The 13710-nt window shown below is 48.7% G+C and overlaps 1 protein-coding gene across 8 annotated transcripts in view; it reads right to left on the bottom strand.

Moving 5' to 3' along the window:
• LOC115652830 (UDP-glucuronosyltransferase 2A1-like) overlaps positions 1–13710 on the bottom strand; it is a 42037-nt gene that overhangs the window by 10212 nt on the left and 18115 nt on the right. For 3 of the 8 annotated variants that reach the window (XM_030565356.1, XM_030565357.1, XM_030565361.1), the window contains exon 2: positions 1423–1571. In XM_030565356.1, the coding sequence (XP_030421216.1) occupies positions 1423–1571 (149 nt within the window). Of the gene's footprint in view, positions 1–1422; positions 1572–4978; positions 5631–6692; positions 7306–8201; positions 9125–11229; positions 11245–13710 lie in introns of those variants that run through there. The other 5 variants (XM_030565362.1, XM_030565360.1, XM_030565363.1 and 2 more) reach the window with 5 other exon arrangements.

Below are 13710 nucleotides of genomic sequence, written 5' to 3'. Positions count from 1 at the left end.
CTAGAGACTAAAAATCATGGACTGAACAGAAACACTGGATTTATGGCTTATTACAACAATCTGTAACCCCCCAAATGACACCCCCTCACAGGTGCTTTCCCCCGTGCCCCTTTCTTTCCTCCCTATCAGGGCTGGCTCTAGGCTTTTTGCTGCCCCCAAGCAAAACACTTTTGGCTGCCCCCTATCCCAGCCCTCACCCTCTGCCCCCACCAGTGCTCTCCTCCATCCACACCCCCTGCCGCCCCAGCCCTGGGCTCTCCCCCGCCACCTGCACCCCCTGCCGCCCCAGCACTGGGCTCCTCCCTATCAGCGCTGACTCCACCCGCTCCCCCCTCGCCTCCAGCTGTCCAGCGCTGGCAGGGTTGGGGAAAGCAGCAGGGTCCCTCCAGCCAGGGCTCCTGCCTCCAGGACTGGCCGGGACCTGGGAGGGCAGAGCCGGGGGACTACCCCTGCAGCGAGCTGAGGAGCTGGGGCAGGGCATCCCCAGAGGGAGCGGAGCCCCAGAGAGCGGGACATGGGCCCCGCACGGCAGCAACCCACCCTCTATGGCCCCACTGCTGCTGCTGCTTCTGGCCGCCCTGCTGCAGTCCCTGGGTGGCTCGGGCCACTTCGCCGAGCCCCAGCTGTGGCGCTTGGGAGTGGCCACCCTGCAGCACCTGCAGGGGCTCCTTATGCCTTGTGGGGCAGCCCCAAGCCTGAGTGTCCCCCACTTGGAGCCTGCCCAGCCCAGCCACAAGGTGCGGGCGCTGCTCCCCTGTGGGGTGAACTGCAGCAGCCCCCGGGCACCCACACACGACACATTGCTGCTGCGAGGGCTGCCTCTACATTTTTGCCACCCAAAGTAAAAAAAAAAAAGGGGGGGGGGCTGGAATGCCGCCCCTGAAAATGTGCCACCCCAAGCACGTGCTTGGTTTGCCGGTGCCTAGAGCTGGCCCTGCTCCCTATCACCGGAGAGATGTTAACAGGTCACTTCACTTCAAATGGTCACTTGAAATGTGGTAGTTACATGTGCTAAACAATCTGTTCCACCTTGCATTTAGCTATGACACTCTGTTTCCCAGACCTGAAGAATAGCCGTGTGCGGCTGGAATGTTTGTCTCTCTCGCCAATAGAAGTTGGTCCAAAAAAATATATTACCTCACCCATCCTGTCCCCCCAGCAGGCAGAAAGGCGATTGACTACAGGCCAGCTCTTGAGATGGTGTAAATCAGTACAGCTCTGAAACTGGCCCTGTATTTTCAATTAGCAACAGAGCATCATCCAACATTGCAGTGATGCATAACAGATTTTTCTTACCCAAAGCTGACATTGTTCTCAGCGAGCTTCTCAGGATATGGCATACCCTGCATGCGGAAACCAGACAAACAAACAGCTGTTGATCTGAGGGGCAGATGATTAGACCAAGGGGAACTATTAAGGTACCTCAGGTAAAGGCTTTGCAGGCTTGCAATGGAGTCCCCCAACAAACTCAAAGTTAGGCAGGAAAGGACGAGGGAATTCAAAGTCCCAGTACGTTCGGATCAGCCACATCTCTGCTTTGCCCATCGTTTCACACAGCGTCGTGGGCCTTCCTGCAAGCAAAAGATAGGAGTTAAAATTAGCCGCAGGAGGGAGCAATCTTGCTCATTGTCTATTGAAACATACCAGCCCTATATCTGAGACCTGGCACTCCTGGACACTGTTCAGTGCAGTGTGGCCTAGTGAACAGAACTGGGACTCAGGAAACCTGGGTTTTATCACAGCTCTGCCACTGTGTTGTTGCATGGCTTTGGGCAGGTGACCTCAACTCTCTTTCCCCTCCCATCCTTCAGGCTGACACACTGCAGCTTCACTGATTTACTCTAAATTGGGTTTGTTCAAATGGTGCAACTGTGTGTCTGGACTTCCTTATAATTTGGTGTCTGTACACTTATGTATGTAAAGTGAACCAATAGCAGTGGCCACACAAAGTTACAGTGGTTTAACTAAACTGGTATAAAGTTACACCTTTAGCTGAATCGCTACAACTGTGTGTTTAGACCAGGCCTTAGATTGCAAACTCTTCAGGACAGGAATTATGTGTTTGTCTAGGGCTTAGCACAGGGAACAGTCTAACTCAGGGGGGCATCTAAATGTGCCCGCGTCCTGGCCGGGGTCAAGCATCCCATGAAATTCGGCGGCATTTTGGCATCGCCACCTCTGGATGACGCTGCTTGCCGCCGACAAGTGACATCATCCAGAGGTGGCGATGCCGAAACGCCGCCGAATTTCGGCAGCATTTCGGCATATGCTTAACCGTCGCCACAGTCCTTCATCTGGCGCCCGCCAGACGAAAAAGGTTGGGGACCACTGCTCTAGCTGCTACTCTCAGATAAATAATAGGAAATTTTGCCTAGAGTCTCAATCAGGCTGATCACAGCTAGGAATGAAGATTGTCAATGATGCAGCCCCATGTCCTGCCCTGTTTAGAGCTGAAGTGCTGACTAACAGGATTTCATACACACGTGACACCATGATACAGTAAACTTTGATCATGACACAGGTTAGTTAGTATGCAGTGTTGTTGTAGCTGTGTCAGTCCCAGGATATTAGACAGACAAGGTGGGTGAAGTCACCTCTTTTATTGGATCAACTTCTATTGGTGAGAGAGACAAGCTTTTGAGCTACACAGATCTTTCCTTCAGGTCAGGGAAAGGTACTCAGGCCTGGTCAACACTGCACGGTTAGGTCAATGTAAGCTGCCTTGCGTCGACCTAATGCCTCTCTACGCCGAGTTAGTAACACCATCCCCGCCCTGAGAGACTGATCTCTGCTGAGCACAACCTACCTAAACTGGAGAAGGGGAGTGGTGGGGAGGCAGAGAAGACTCTGCAAGAAGCAAATCCTGTCACGGGTGACTGGTTTTTTCTGCTAAAGGAGCGAAGAAGTTCAGCAGCAATCCCAGCAAACTGCTCCCCTGCTGGGCTGCTGATAATCATATAGCCATTTGCTCTCATTTCTGCATAGACACAGTTTGGAAAACAGTCCATAGCCAACAACACTATATGAAGACCTCCCAAATCATCTGGCTACAGCACGTCTGTACTTTGCTGGGCCAAGCGTTCTATTGGGCTTGCAGTGCTTACTCACATCTTTAAAGTGTGTTGGGATCTACGGATAAAGCACTACAGACCTATACATCATTGGTAGTAGCCTTATCTTTTTCAGATGGGTTAACTAAGGCCCGGCGAGGGTCAGGGGCTTGGTTGGGAGGGCCACAGGCCTAGGGCTTAGGGTGTTGGTTGCCTTCTCTCTGATACTTCATTTGCTCTGATCGTTGATCACTTTTTCATGATGTTGAGAGGGAAGGCTGGCTGTGCTGCACACGCCTCGCCGGTGTAGGCCTCAAACCTGCACATACAACTTTACTCCAGGAAGTTGTCTCAATGCGCATAAATTTCAAAAGCTCCCACCTCACAGGGCTCTAGAGCCCAAGCTCCAGCCCGAGTCCAAACACCTACTCTGCAATTAAACAGCCCCACAGCCCGCATGAGCCCAGATCAGCTGGCATGGAACAGCCGTGGGGTTTGAACTGCAGTGTAGACATATCCTAAGTGTTTTAGGGTTAGATTTTCAAAGGTATTTAAGTGCCTAAAGATACCACAGGTGGCAGTGTGAAATTTATAGATGTGCCTAGGCAGGCTAGGTGTTTAACTCCCATTGAAACTCAAAGGGACAAACTCACAGAGGCACTTTTGTAAATCCTGCCAGGAGCCTAAATTCCCTTTGCCAATCAGTTCCTTAGTCACTTTCAGAAATAGGACTTCAATGTGCTTGAAAATGTTGCCTTTTGACTGCACTGGAACTAGCACATGATCCTGCAAAGACGACAACCAAGTCTTCAGGCTGCTCTCTGAAAGCCATGGTCTTACCTCTCATGTCCATTACAAAACTCAAGCACGTACGAGCAAGGAAATGAGCATTTAAGAGCACATGTCTTACACTGTCCATATAATAAACATTATTTTTATAATATACAAGGTAATTAAGATCTCAGAACAATCTGGCCCCAATTCCGGAAAGCACATAAACACGTGCTTAGATCCCATTGACTTCAAGTTAAAGCACATGCTTAAGCACCGTTCTTGAGTAGGGATACTTTACTGAACTGGGGGCTTAACTTTGACCCTGGGCCTCATTTAGATACTTCCCAGGGAAATGGGACTAACGCCTGGTCTACACTGGGGTGGGAAAGGGAGTGTCGATGTAAGATACACAACTTCAGCTATGGTAATACCGTAGCTGAAGTCTAAGGATCTTATTCCGACCTACCTCCCATCCTCACCGCGCGGGATCGACATTCATGGCTCCCCCGCTGACTCCGCTACTGCCACTCACTCCGGTGGAGTTCCGGAGTCGACGGGGAGTGCGTTCGGGGATCGATATATCACATCTAGATGAGACACGATATATCAATTCCCAATAAACTGATCGCTACCCGCAAATACGGCGGGTAGTCTGGACATATCCTAAGAATGCAAAGGTGGTTAATTGGAGATCAGTGGTAAAGCTTAGCTCCTGTTTATTAAAAAGGGAGCGGGACTGTGCCCACATTCAGGGCATGTTTGGCTGACACTTGAGGCTTTGTGAATACAAGTTTCTACAAAACCTAGAACGTTAAATTTCATTTAAAATGTTAACAACTTATCCTTAAGGAATCCTCCGCTGTCCCTGCAGGACTGTGCTCACATGGGAAAACCAGGAAGTGAAATGTATTTGAAACTTTTATAAAACTAATTGTCCCAGCTCAGAGAAATGCAAAAATTGATGAAACAGAGAAAAGAAAATTACATCTAAAATTCCTTTCAATATTTATATCTGGCTTTGGAGGTGAAAGTACTCAGTGCTCTTGAAGAAGAAGGCCACTTAGGGACCTAAATTGAGTTCCTAACCTGAGGCCCCCAATTTTTAAAGTCTTGGCCTGGGCTAAAAAGCTATGTATGTCCAGTCACAGTCTCACCTAAGACATCACTGTAATACTGATTCCATTCATCCCCCCAGAAATGCAGGAAAAACACATCATGGTAAATATAAAGCAGCAAGTTTGTCATCTTCTCTATGAAGGACATCCTGTCTGTCAATCCCCCTGTGCTGGCAGGTACGTATGAAGGAGGGGCTGGAAGCCCCCCACACAGCCGCTCCGCTGTGTTCCCTTCAGAGAACCGGAAAGTATAGACAAAAGGGATTTCAAGCAACTCTGCTACCAGCTCACCGCCCGGAGAAAGAGGGTCTGAGATTAGCACATCAAACCCTGCTTGCTGGAGCTTTGCTGTCAGCCTGGGGTTCAGCACTACACCGTCACAGGTCTGCTTGAACATCTTGATAGAGACTTCCATGAATTCTTTCATTTTCAACATGAGCTCCCAGCAGGACAGACGGGGATGCTCGTACATCCACAGGTGCAGGAAGTCCTCCAACAGGGCCACCCTGGTCTCCTTGGTAAAGGGCACTGGAAGGACCTCAAAATCAAATGGGGAAGAGGACTCATTGTAATCGATGTGCAAATTTACTGAAGGCACCAGCACAGTCACATCATGGCCCCGAAGGGAGAGTTCCTCCAGCACCAGTTTTATGTTGAGCCAGTGACTGGCATCGGTGGGCCAGACCAGCACCTTCCCACAGGATCCTGAGCCCCAGTAGCTCATGTGAACCCACAGCACCAGCAAAAGCCATTTCTTCAACATCCTGGCTGCACCTCTCATTGGAGCTAAGTTCAGTTCCAAAGTCCACAATGTAAACACTTTTAAGCACAGCCCACAAAGACTGGATCTTGAATGTTGCAATCTTCATATAAGGTCATTTCAATGCAAAATTACCATATTTGGGGACATGCTCAGCAAGTACCAAACTCTGTCGTGGATCACCTAGGATTCTGCTACAGGAGAAGGCACCGTTACCTCTGCAGGACAACTGTTGTAATGCAATGCGTGGAGAAGGTGGCTGTGGATGCAGCTGAGGCCTCTTTCCAAGGAGAAGAGAGTGATCCATCCTTGGATGATAGCGCATGGGTCACTATATTATCTTTCCACAGGAAACTCTGCATCACCCTTACTGCCTAGCCTGCCCTACTCAAGGATCACTGGGGCACAATCGGAGCCAGAGCTTTTTGCATTCAATGCCCAGTGCAATACTGCTAGTGCATACAGATCACAGAGCAGCCATCACACACTCATAGCCTTGAATATGAGCATCTGTTTTTATCAGTAAGAGGGAAGTTGGTTAGGAATCAGACCTCTCTGCTTAGTGTTCTCTTCAGCAACGCGGGGAATGCCATCTTTGGATCAACCAATGAACCTCGGAGTTGAAAAGCGTAATCCTCCTTCTGGTGAAGTTTCCATTCTCAGAGCAGGTAGTTGGCAAACACCCAGCTTCCTCGTTACCTTGCCTGTGGGCAAATGCTTGTCTGTGGTGTGTTCTCAGAACTAGTCCCATCCCACAAACTCCAACAGGTTTAACTACCTCTATCACGATGCCAACAAATACCTCGTCTCTGGCACAGTGTATGCATGTGACAGACTGAAAATGCTGCTTTCCTACACAGGCCCCTTTTACTTCAGCTACTTGTTTGCAGTGAATATTTGCTTTACCTGAGCCACATCTTGAAAGGAAAAGTCCACATAATGAATTTATAAGACACCTTTTCTTGGCATTTATTGTTAAATGTCTGGTCTTACCCAACTCCTCCAGCTGGCTCATCCAGGCGGCCGCCTTTCGCTGTGGTCTGTGACCCTTTGATTTTCTTTTCAAGCCGATTTCTCAGATCCTGAACTGCTTGCTGCAGCTCATCTCTGTTAGCAAGTTCCAAACTGGCCAGAGTTTTCTTTGGTCTCCACTAATCCATGGAAAACCTTCTGGTCTATGGCAGTCAGGTAATCTGACTTACTGATCTGATCTGTCTTACTATTGCAAACTGGGAGTGATGCAACTCCAGACTGTCCAGACTCTTTGTAGTTGCCACTCCGATAGAGATTTCACCTCTGCCTGCAATTCATCCCTCAGGCTATTCTGGGAAGACTCCAGATGCTGCTTTAATTCCTTTTGCAAAGTCTCTAATTGTTTTAGGTCTTGGTATACTTCCTTTTGTCCAGCTTCGATTTCTCTGAGCACTTCCATTATTTATTCCATCATTTGTTCCACAGGTCTCTCTGTGAAGCAATCCTGTTTACTTGTAAAGAGTACACAAAGCCCGGCTTCCTTCCACACAACTCTGCTCAAAAAGCTCCCTATAGAAGCTTTCACCCCTAAGGGTCATTCTCCCAGTCCCAGTGCTTGTTCAGCTGTCTCCTTGACTTTCTGTTCCTTTTCTCCTAGCTTCTCTGGTATGTTAGTCTGCTTCTCTGACACAATCCAATCCAATAAATCCCCTGCCCCTTACTGTTATCAGATCACAGAGGAATGCTGTGGGTCACACGACAACTCCTACTCCAGCCTTCCACGTGACTTTGTTCTGGGCAGAGACCCCTAACTGGTTCAGCTATCTGGTTCCATGAAGAAGTTTATTTATCTATTTTTTTTTTTTTTACATTTATCCAGAATGAGGGGGACTGATACTCCCACCAGTTTCAACAAGGTTTAACCCAAGCTATGACTGTATTTATCTGACCAGCACATCACAATGTTTAATATAGTAGTCCTGACAACATCCTTGGGAGGTAATGCACGGCTAGCATCCTCATATACAGATAGGGAACTGAGGTGCAGAGAGATGGAGGCCTTATCTAAACAGGTTTTTTGTTTGTTTGTTTTTAACCAGTACAACTATTTCCATCAAGGTATGTTTGGGGTTTAAAAAAAAAATAGCTATACCAGTATAATCGCTAGCGAGGACTCAGTGATGTTGACTGAAACATGCCTTATACCCATATAACATATTCCCCTTTCCACATGGGAAGAGGTGATGCTGCTATAAACACCTGGACACGTCCCTCCTCACTCCAGGGGTGGTACCATTTTAGCTACAATGGTATAGCTAAAGCAGTACAACTTTTATCTACAGACAAGCCCTATGTGACTTGCCCAAGGTCACCCAGGAAATATGTGGCAGAGCATGAAGTTGAACCAAGGTGTCTGGAGTCCCGGGGTAGCACCCTACCCACTGGACCAGCCTTCCTTTCAGAAAGTGCGGCCCTCCATTTTTGATGTGACAGTATAGACACAATCACGGCAAACAAGAGCAGCCTTACCTAAAACATCGCTGTAGTACTGACTCCATTCTCTCCAGAAAACCTGGTGAAACAGAACATCCTGAAGAGCATAAAAGAGCAGGTTTTGCCATCTCTCCATGAAGGACATCCTGTCCGTCAGTCCCCCTGTGCTGGCAGGCACGTATGAAGGAGGAGCTGGAAGCCCCCCACACAGCCGCTCCGCTGTGTTCCCTTCAGAGAACCGGAAAGTATAGACAAAAGGGATTTCAAGCAACTCTGCTATCAGCTCACCACCCAGAGAAAGAGGGTCTGCGATTAGCATATCAAACCCTGCTTGCTGGAGCTTTGCTGTCAGCCTGGGGTTCAGCACCACACTGTCACAGATCTGCTTCGACATCGTGACAAAGACTTCCATGTTTTCCATCACTTTCACCAGGCCCTCCCAGTAGGACAGATGGGGAAGCTCATACATCCACAGGTGCAAGAAGTCCTCCAACATGGCCGCCATGGTCTCCTTGGTAAAGGGCACCGGAAGGACCTCAAAGTCAAATGGGGAAGAGGACTCATTGTAGTCGATGAACAAATTTGCTGAAGGCACCAGCACAGTCACATCATGGCCCCGAAGGGAGAGTTCCTCCAGCACCAGTTTCATGTTGAGCCAGTGACTGGCCTCAGAGGGCCAGACCAGCACCTTCCCACAGGATCCTGAGCCCCAGTAGCTCATGTGAGCCCACAGCACCAGCAAAAGCCACTTCTTCAACATCATGGCTGTACGCAGCAGCTCTCATCAGAGCTAAATTCAGTTCCAGAGCCCACCGTGTAAACACTTCTAAGCACAGCCCACAAAGACTGGATGCTCAATGTTCCAATCTTGATAGAAGAATAAGGTCATTTCAGTGCAAAATTACCATATGTGGGGAAACACTCAGCAAGTACCAAATCCTGTTCTGGATCACCTAGAATTCTCCTTCTGGAATGAAACTGATGGATTCTCCTGCAGGATTGAAAACAACCTGCTCCCTCTGCTGGACAGCTATTGTTACACAAGGTGCATTTTCAGATCTGCAGGAAAATTGTCATCTTTCAATTGCAAACTATGGCCCCAGTCCAAAGCTCACTAAATCAATGCAAGTCTTTCCAATGATTTCCGTGGGCTTTGGAGCAGACCCTTATTATCAGGACCTCACCCTGTAATCACTGGTTTCTCTTCCACCAATCATGACTCTCTGTCACCAACTTATTCATGATTTGTGATTGGCTGACGAATAGTTTTACAGACGCATTTGGGTCTGCGGTATTTGGGAACACTTGTCTTGAATGTGAATGTCGCCTGGCTTCTGCCTCCATGCTGGGTGATAGGAGTAGTGCTGGAGGAGGTCCCTGGGGATCGTGGGAGGAACTCCAGGAGACGGGCAGGCAGAGGAAGCTTTAGGACATCAGAGTTTCACAGTTCTTGCCCATTTGGGCTGCTGTGGCTTCCCTTGTTCCCCAAGTGAAGCACTCTCACTGGCTCCCAATTTCTCCATGGTGGTGGGGGCAGGGCAACAGAGCCTCTGTGTCACACACACCAGCACCTATTACACACAAAACATAGGGCCAGACTGCCCCTCCCCCTGTGGGAAAACCCCCAGAGCAAAGCAGAGGGGGGCGGGTTCTCCTGAGATGCTCCATGGGGGATGGCTCCATACAGAATGGGGCTGCCCACTAACCCCACCATTCCCTAAGAGCCATGTGGATCTCACCAAATCAGCAAGAGGCCTGGGCAAATTGCATGGAAGCCCTGCGCCTCTACACTCGCACAGAGGGACTCTGAGCCACTCCCTAGCCGTGGCGCAATGGAGCCAGGATTTCAGGGACCCCACCAAACACAGCTGTCTCCAGGATCTCTCCTGTAAGGGGAGTCTCACACGGCATGGGAGGGGCAGAATGATAACAGAGCTGGGGACAGGATTATCTTTCTCTGGGAAACTGCAGGGCTGATGGTGGGACAATCCTAATCACCCTACCCCAGCCCTGTGTGCATGCAGATCCCTGGCCCCACAGAGAGCTCTTTGCTAGCTCTGGGAGCAACTGAGGAAGTGGCTGTGAAGGCAACTGAAGGATGGGGCATGGATCACTGTATTATCTTTCCATGGGACACTGCATCACCTCTACCTTGGCCTCATCCCACTCCATCACTAGGGCACAATCAGGGCCAAAGTTGTTTGCATACACTGCAAAGTGTGATACTGCTAGTGCATTTAGATAATAGCAAAGCTATGACACACTCAGCCTTGAACATTAGAGCCTGCTTTTATCATTAAGAGGGAAATTGGTTAGGAGCAAGGTCTCTCAGCTTAATGTTCTCTTCTGCAGTTGGAGGAATGCCATTTTAGATCAACCAGTTAAGCCTTTGGGAGGGAGTAGAGGTTTTCATGTAAGTGTCCATTCTCAGAGCAGGGGTAATGCTGACAGATCCCGGTTGTCATCAGGCAGGATCGAACGGGGACCTCTGGAGCTAAATGCACGAGCCTCTACTGCATGAGCTAAAAGTCACATGGCTGTTAGCAGGGGCGGTTCTACATATTTTGCTGCCCCAAGCACAGCAGTCAGGCAGCCTTCAGCAGCATGCCTGCGGGAGGTCCGCTGGTAACACGGATTCAGCGGCATGGCTGCGGGAGGTCCATTGGTAACGTGGATTCGGCGGCATGCCTGCGGGAGGTCCGCCAGTCCCGTGCCTTCGGCGTACCTGCCGCTGAATTGCCGCCAAAGCCGCAGAACCGGCGGACCTCCCGCAGGCATGCCGCCAAAGGCTGCCCGACTGCCGCCCTCACGGCGACTGGCAGGCCGCCCCCCCCACGGCTTTCCGACCCAGGCATGCACTTGGTGTGCTGGTGCCTGGAGCCGCCCTGGCTGTGAGCTAAAGCTGTAGAGTGGACTCAATCTCTCCAAGTGGTCTCGGTGCTACTACATGGGACAGAACACCACACCCAGGAGGTGTGGGGGTTACACAGGTACATTGTCAATGCCCGGCTTCCTCATAATATTGACTGTAGTTTATTTAAAAAAACTCTGATAAAAATCAAACTCCAACAAGTTTTAACTACTTCTGCCATGATGCCAACAAATCACTCCTTTCTGGCACTTCTTAGGCATATGGCAAGCTGACAATTTAGCTTCTCTGCTGAACTCACATCAATGTATTGTTCCCGCATCCTCTCAATAGTACATATCCATTTTGTCCACCTCTCACATCAGGTCTGACACCGGGATCTCTGAGTCAGGGCTTACAAGATCTCTGAGTCAGGGCTTATCTTTTCTGTTACTTATCTGTACAAGGCTTAGCACAGGGCCTTGATTGTGGTTCACAGGAGCTACTAAGGAATAAACAACCAATTACCATGAGCATAATAAATTAGATTGGTATCTAGAAAAGTAGCTAGTTGATTTGAATAAATGATAGGAGGGGTTTCAAAAAACACTCAAAGGATTTAGAAGCTCAAGTCCCTCAATGGTGCCTGTGCTCCTAAATCCCTACACACGTTTGAAAATCTCTCCTTTGGTCTAGATTTTTTATTTTGTAAAGACAGTCGAAACTCTTTGTATATAAGACAAAGAGCCAACTACCTAGTGACTTTATATTAGTGGGTTTACATTCTTTTTTCTGTGAGAAATGTCGGTCAATCAAACCAAGGAAAGCAAACCAGCATGACTCCATTTTATATCCGGGTTCACATGGGGAATGATTCATCTTCTCCCCCTTTACATAGCAGCATTATTTGCAGGGCAGTAGCCCCTGATATAGGCTACGTCCTGTACGGACACATAGGACAGCAGGCTGGGCCCCAAAGAGATGACAGTCTCAGAAGACAAAACCAGATGAATGTTACAACAACTCTACAGCTACCCCTTCTCATTTGGGAAACTCACTATGCTGCACTTTCACTGGGTGATGTCCCAAATGTCTCCATTTCAATAGCACTAGGCACTTATAACGAGCTACTCATTCCGTTGCAGTATCTGCCCTGATGACACCTTAATTTGGGCCATTTGAAACACATTCTCTGAAAAGGTAGATTAGTCAGGACCTGACTGATAAGCCCCGGCAGCTTTGTTTACGTCAAGGGGGCCTGCACACGCTTAGCCCCTTTGGAAATCAGGTCTCATTTTGTTATTCTTATAATAAGGTTCAAAATAGAAACTAGAGCCCACAGTATAACATTTGATCAATTCACTGCAAACAGCCAACAGCTTTCAAAATGGTTCCTGGTATACTTATTGTGAGCCACCTTATTATTACTAATGTCACAATAGAACCTAGAAGCCCCAATTGAAAATCTGGCCCCATCGTGCTAGGAGCTGTACAAACACACAGCAAGAAAGCTTGCCCTCGAAACTGGTGAGACGACAAACAGATGGGAGAGAGGAAGGATTATTTTACCCATAGTAAATGGAGCCATGAAGAAGTGAAGTGAGGTGCCCAAGGTCACATGGGTAGTCTGTGGCAGAGCTGGGACTAGAATCCAGATCTCTTGCATCCCCAGTCCAGTGCTTTCACCACAAGTCCTAGTGGTTACTTGTTGTGCTGCTTTATAGGATCATGCCAAAAGAAACTGATGGAATGATTTTAGGCCCCAGTTTCCTCTACCAGGAAATAATCCATGGAGGTGAGAGAAAAAGCTGTGTGTTTCAACCAGCAGAGTTTCCTAGGGTCTTTCCCTTTCTCCTCTGCCTCCCACCTGCTTGGCTGCCCCATGTAAAGCAGGAAGTTGGCACAGCCGGGCACTGAGACCAAGGCTTTTTCTTCACTCCCCTTTCTAGCTGCGAAGGGAAGTGGCAAGGCTAGAAATGTCACAACAATGTACAGCTGGGGAACTAAGCACAGCGCGATGAAGGTGTGGGCTCCACGCAGTTCCTGTATTGATGTACCTTTTCGGTTTAGGGATGTCATTTTTTACCAAAATACCTATGACGGGACAACTCCTGGTGCAGACACAGTTAAACTGATATAGAAGTGCCTTGGGCCAGGAGTGTTTAGCCAGTATCCTAGCTTGGCAAGTGTTCCTTAGAGGACTGCTGCTTATACCAGCAAAACTGGCCTCTTTCGGTGTAGCTTATCCCAGCCCCTCTAAGCAAAACAAGCTATACAAGTGTAAGCAGTCAGGATGAGCACTACCCTGACATCTGGTGGTGAATTGTAGGGAGTGTGGGAAGAATTTCAAGAATTTCAAAGTGTGGAAAGATTTGCATTGGCATCCACCCCCCACTTAGCATAAGCCCACAGCAGACTTGGGATGGTTATTTTAACAGCTCTGGGATCCCCAATTTCTTTGTTACTGGAGCAGGAGGAAAAAAAAAAGTTTGTCACCCTGATTGTGTGAATGGGGAGCTGTGGGACTGCTTTGTGACAGAGATGACTCAACCTCAGTTGGGCGGTACTTGCTAAACATGTGACATGGGTTCCAAAACCCCATGAATGGAGAGAAGTTGGGGACTGGTGTGTGTACCTGAGGGCCTGGAATACCAATTGCACATTCTCCTCTCTCCATGGTTAAAGAGTAGAATTGAA

This window comes from Gopherus evgoodei, chromosome 5, assembly GCF_007399415.2.
Source record: "Gopherus evgoodei ecotype Sinaloan lineage chromosome 5, rGopEvg1_v1.p, whole genome shotgun sequence".
NCBI classification, from domain to species: Eukaryota; Metazoa; Chordata; order Testudines; family Testudinidae; genus Gopherus; species Gopherus evgoodei.
Note: the sequence above shows the minus strand (reverse complement) of the source record. Positions and strands in the feature narration are given on the sequence as shown.